The sequence below is a fragment of the Humulus lupulus genome, chromosome 2 (assembly GCF_963169125.1).
Source record: "Humulus lupulus chromosome 2, drHumLupu1.1, whole genome shotgun sequence".
In the NCBI taxonomy this organism is placed as follows: domain Eukaryota; kingdom Viridiplantae; phylum Streptophyta; class Magnoliopsida; order Rosales; family Cannabaceae; genus Humulus; species Humulus lupulus.
In genome coordinates, this window is record NC_084794.1 from 249,882,754 (window position 1) to 249,888,898 (window position 6,145).

The 6,145-nt window shown below is 34.3% G+C and overlaps 1 protein-coding gene across 1 annotated transcript; it reads left to right on the forward strand.

Moving 5' to 3' along the window:
- Window positions 1–2,256: 2,256 nt before the first annotated feature.
- Window positions 2,257–3,104, forward strand: LOC133815356 (late embryogenesis abundant protein D-34-like). The gene is made up of 4 exons (XM_062248207.1): window positions 2,257–2,313; window positions 2,418–2,474; window positions 2,549–2,824; window positions 2,940–3,104. The coding sequence occupies exons 1-4, from the start codon at window positions 2,257–2,259 to the stop codon at window positions 3,102–3,104; spliced, it is 555 nt and encodes a 184-aa protein (XP_062104191.1).
- Window positions 3,105–6,145: the final 3,041 nt, after the last annotated feature.

The window sequence follows — 6,145 nt, forward strand, 5'->3', positions numbered from 1 at the left end:
GTTTGAATCTAATGTCTATCAGTCGAAGCATCCTAGTGCGTTAAACTAATGAATGGATCAAAAATAAATCCTAGTGCCCACAGTGCAACAGAAGCGTAAACATAGAAAAAAAAAACAACGCAAAGTAGCCATGAGCATAAAACTTACACAATGTGATCCGCGGAAACAGAGAAATGGATGATTATATGAGCGGTTGCAAGTGCGATCTCACTGAGTCAAAAAGTCCAACGTGGATTTGTCTTCTCGGCTTGGAGAACATGCAAGAAGTGGGCAAGGAGGTTTCTGGTTTTTTCTTTCCTTTTTTCTCTCGGAAGGGGTAGTGAAAATAAAAGAGGAAGAAGACGACTGGGGGCTTATTTATAAGCCCATGGGAATACAAAGGGTTGGATTAATCTGGGCCATTGACCAGATTCCGTATCAGATCAAGTGGCTAGGAACCCGTGAGGTGATGGTACCCAAAAGGATGGCCGACGGATAGACGTGGGCAGGTTTCCAAGGTACTCAAGTACATTGAGTGAGCAATACCCAGCTGAGGTGTGTCCACACTCGAGTGTGTTTGATGGAATGGTTCCCGAAGGAATTAGTTCAAAAGTTTCATTCTCATAGGATTCGAACTAATACTTTTGAGGGGGCAAAATGTTACACCCAGATTTCGAGACCTGAGATTGTGACCTCGAAAGCTGGACTCGTCAAGTGTGAGCTCGAGATATATAAAACGCATGTTCGTGGTCCAGATGTCAAACCCTCGAAGCAAGACGGCAACCTCGAATACATGTAACCTCAAAATTCTTTCAAAGTTCAAAAGAACATATCATTGGGATATATCTGTTGTCGAGTGTCTTCGGATCAAGTAGCCCGAGCTTAAAGAGTACAAGCTTGAAATGTAACAGCCTCGATGGTGCCTATCTGCTCCGAGCTGGTCTTGGAATAAGGCGCCTAGTTCGTAACTTATCCGTAAACCTTGACTGACATGATGCTGGTTGCTAACCTCGAAGATTTGATGAGTCACCTGATGCAACGCGTCCCGTACGTTTAAAGAAATTTATTATTATAACATCCCAACATTAAAGGGATATTAACAAGTCTGTTATCCATTTTCCTGGTCTTCAGGGGACGTTTCCTTGTATATAGGAGTTACAGCATTTAATATCATTATTTCAATTAATAAGCAGGAGTATCTTCCCGAAATATGTAGGAATGAACTCTGAGAACTCTCTATAAATAGAGAGTTCATGAACATTGGTAAAGGATCGATCTTCTAATATCTTGAGAGAAACTCTGTTGAATTCATCTCTGAAGGATTCCCAGAATACTCCAAGTCTTAATAAAATAGACTCGTGGACTAGGCAGAGTTAACTGCTGAACCACGTAAAATTCTTGTTGTTCTACCATATTATTCATCTGCGCCACAGTTCCTATTGTTTAATTGCTCTACATTTTAAGTTGACGAAAAACGGCGTCAACAATAAATATATATATATATATATCTTCTATATATTAAGTGTGTAGATAACGGAAATTCTTGGTTTTAACAGTTTTTTATTTTTTTTAATGTTGACTCTAACGGAATATTCTTATATTTAACCGTAGTTTGTAAACCCTTAAACTTAAATAAAATAAAATAAATAATTAAAAAAAAATTAAAATATGATATTTTTGAGATATTTTACCGTGATAATTATTTTAAAATAATAAATAATTAAACAAATTAAAATTGCATATTTTTGAAATATTTTACAATGATAATTATTTTTAAAAAAATCATATGTTTTATAACTTAAATAAAATTTAGTTAAACTTAAACTCACTTATTAGAATAATATCATATTAAACATATAATATCATCTACTGTGAATTAGCAACAAATTGTTTTAAAAAAAAAACAAGCAAGAAACTTAAATTTAAAATCCGTGTATAATATTTAATATTACATTAAATATATAATATATAATCTCTTGTTGTCACTCCCAAATTCAAAAACTAGAACCAACATAAATTTAAATAAAAATAAATAAATTATTTAATTAAAATAGGATATTTATTTCAAAATTTATATGACATTAACATAAATTTAATAAAATTAATTAATAAATTCTATAAATAAAACTAAACAAACATGCATACTGCACGTTACTTATATCTAGTATATACAAAAGCAGCAATGACATTAGGAAGAGGCTTTTTATTCCAATAATATATTGAGTTGAAAATTTGTGTTTTTTCGGATGTATTTGGATATAGATAGTACTCCTTGTAATGGATGTGGAAAACACCGATAAAATTGAAATAGAAAGCATCTGGTCATTTTATCACGTAATATAAAATTAGAAAAGAAATTAAAAATTAATTAATTAACTAACACAAATAATAATCATACTAGAATAACTTAATTTTATTAAAAAAATTAGATTTAGCAGAGGACTGACGTGCCTGGATACCCCATAGTAACTGAATCAGTCGGTATTATTGGAGAGGTCAGAAGAATATAATGATCTTTAAAAAGTTGATCAATATAGTTAACTTTCAATTATTATATATTTTTTATTAGGTGGTTGGTCGGTATGGTCAGCCGACGGCCACAGCTCAGCTGAGTGAGGCGATTGCAATAACAATAGGAGAAGCTCTAGAAACGACGGCCAAGACCATCGGGGATAAGGCGGTGGACAAGAATGACGCGGCAGCGATTCAAGCTGCGGAGGCTAGAGTGACCGGCAGTAATGTCGTAATACAAGGTGGCCTCGCCGACGTGGCTCTATCGGCGGCGTCCATTCATCGTACTATTAATCTTGATGAGAGCAAGATTAAGCTCGGACGGATTCTCACCGTACGCTTACATGCCTAATTTCTTTACAACTTCAACTTTGATATATCTATATGTATGGTCGATGTAACTTGCATATATATATATATATATATATATATGGATTCATACGTCATAGGACGCGACTACGAAGCTGCCGGTAGACAAGGTGGCTACACGGGAGGACGCGGAAGGGGTAGTGAATGCAGAGCTGCGGAACAACCCGAATATGATGACACAGCCTGGCGGAGTAGCGGCATCTGTGAAGGCAGCTGCTACACTCAACGAAACTGCTACTATATGATACTTGTTCTCTTAATTTGCATTCGTGGGACTTCTTTTCTTTAGCCTTCACCTAGTCGACATGGTTTTTTTTATAATTATCATTGTAATGTGTAATAGTAAAGATAAATATATATGTATATAGTGTTATATGTTTGCTAATACAACCATGTGTTCAAGAATTGACTTTTATTGTTTGTAGCCGTTTTTTTAAAAAATATTATGTAATATAAATATTAAAATACCATATATATATATATATATATATATAGAGTAAAAACCTTTTAATATGTAAATAGTGTTTGTAAGAGTTTTTTTTTTTATGTTGAACATATATATGTATGGTATAGACTCTTTTAACACATAACATACATTTTAAAAGCCAACCTTCTATAAGGTAAGACTTAATATAAACAAGTAACAAAATATTTTATTTGTAAAACTTGCTTTCTTTTTTACATTAGATATGTGCGCGCGTGAAAAAAAATACTAAGAAATTAGTTTAATTGATGAATAAATAAGTAATAACGACGCATAATTTTTTCTATACAAAGTTTGATTACAAAGAGCATAAAGAGAAATAACCTGATTGTTATATTATTTATATAATATAATATTTAGATTAAATAATGTGACAAAGTGTGTCACATATCAACATAATATATATATATATATATATATATGAAAGTTACATTTTTTTGGATAATGTGAATATCCAATCGTGTAACATATTTGGGGTTACAAAATTATTTACAAATTTGTAACTTCCAAATGTTACCAAATAATTTGTAGATTATGTGTTACATATATTGAGTTTGAATTTCACAAAGTCATAAGTGATATGGTTGTTGGAGATGTGATTTTAACTATCCTAATGTGTATGGAAGTTACAAAATTCCAAATGCAAAGTTGGAATTGCTGAAAAAGTCTAGTGGCCGCGGCCGCGAGTATTCCAGGCTGCGGCCTGGGGGTCCGAGACCAGCGGTCGCGGGCAGGAACATCTCTGGTTGCAGCCTGGGACACTGGCAGCAAATTCCATAATTCATTTTCCATATTGAACGGTTCTAACACCTCATGTAACTCCCAAAACTCATTTTTAATTCTATAAACATCCAATTTAACATTGGTTACTGCCATGGGGGTTGGTGGAATTTGAAATTCAAACAGAGTGTCTCAAAACTCTATAAATAGGAGTCTAATGCTCACTTGTAAGACACCCCAATTTCTATCCAATAGAACACTTGACTATAAATTCACCTAGAGATTTGTTTATTCTAGAGAGTTATTTCCAATTGTGAGAGTTCCCTTAGTGCTTGACAAAGGAGAAATAAGCTTTTGGACAAAAGTTGTAAACCTCGTTCAAGTTGGTGATTCTCAATGCTCTTCACTTATTTGGTGGTGTGAGTGATAGAGTTGTTTCTATTCTTGTTCTTGCTTTTATCTTATTCTTTTACTTCTTTTGTTTCATCTTCTCATTTCTTCTTTTATATTTAGTTGTATCTTTTTGCTATAGAGTTGTACTTCCATCTATATCTTTTGGTCTACATCCTTTAGTTTATTTGTATCATTTTGTTATAGAGTTGTATTTTCTATTACTCTCTTCATCTACATCTTTCTATATTTACATGTATTTTTTGCCATAGAGTTGTAACTTATTTAATCAATCACTTTGTCTTTTGTATTCTTTTGCTTAGAGTTGTAATAGTTTTTCGTATTTCCATTTGAAACAAAATATTTATTTCTGACATTCAAAAGCTTATTTCTTTGTTTGTTTCAATGGAAGGAGAGACCATCAAGATTATGAACCAAGACCTAGTGAGGATGGATAGGTTTTTGATGGATCCAATTTCACTTGGTGGCAAGACAAGGTGAGATTCCTCTTTACCACTCTCAAGATTTCCTACATCCTAGAGTCCACTCTTGAACCTCTCCCGGCGCCAAACGACAAGGACACACCCGAGGTGAAAATTGCTAGGACCAAGAGGGAGGAGGACAATCTCCTATGTAGGGGTCATATCCTCAATTCCCTATCTGATAGTCTCTATGACCTATACACCGAGACCAAGTCGGCAAAGGATATTTGGGATGCCCTTGAGACCAAATTTAAGGTGGAAGAGGAAGGTATCAAAAATTTTTTGATTTCTCAATATATTGATTTCAAATTTTTTGGTGATAAACTTTTCTTGCTCAAATTCATGAGCTTCAAATAATTGTTAACAAATTGAAAGTGCTAAAGATTGAGCTTCCCAAGGCCTTTCAAGTTGGTGCTATAGTGGAAAAATGACCACCAACTTGGAGGAGCTATAGGAAAAGAATCCTTAATAAAAATTAGGATTATTCTTTGGAGGAAATCCAAAAGCATATTTGAATCAATGAGGAATCGATATGTACGAACAATCTTGTGGAAGGGTCTAATGGAGAGACGTCCAAATCAAATGCAGTATCACAACCAAAACATCCCAAAAACAAAGGGAAAGGCAAGAAGGGTAATGAGAATCCTTTGGGTCCAAACGCAAACAAGTTTAAGGGCGAGAAAGGGTCTTGCTTTGTGTGTGGGAAAAATGGTCACTATGCTAGAGAGTGTAGGCATAGAAAAAGACCAACAAGGACCTAAGATGAATGCAACTCAAGAGGAGAACATTGTTGCTACCTTTAGTGAGTTGAATACGATCCAATACAAGGTGAAGGGGTGGTGGTATGACACATGTGCCACCGTCAATGTCACCTATGACAAATCATTTTTCAAGACCTTTGAAGAGTCAAATGGCAACCATGAGATTCAAATGGGAAATGAGGGAAAATCCAAAGTACTTGGCAATTGAAGTCTTTTTCACCTCCAGCAAGAAAGTCACATTAATGAATGTGCTTTATGTTCCCGAAACGAGTAGAAATTTGGAAAGTGAAGATTTGCTAGGCAAGCCCGACACTAAGGTCGTTTTTTAGTCCGGTAAACTTATTCTTACCAAGTCAAATGTATTTTTGGGAAAAGGGTACTCTTATGAGGGTATGGTTAAGTTGTGCACCAATGATGTAACTTTTAATATTATCAATAAAGATGCTAAT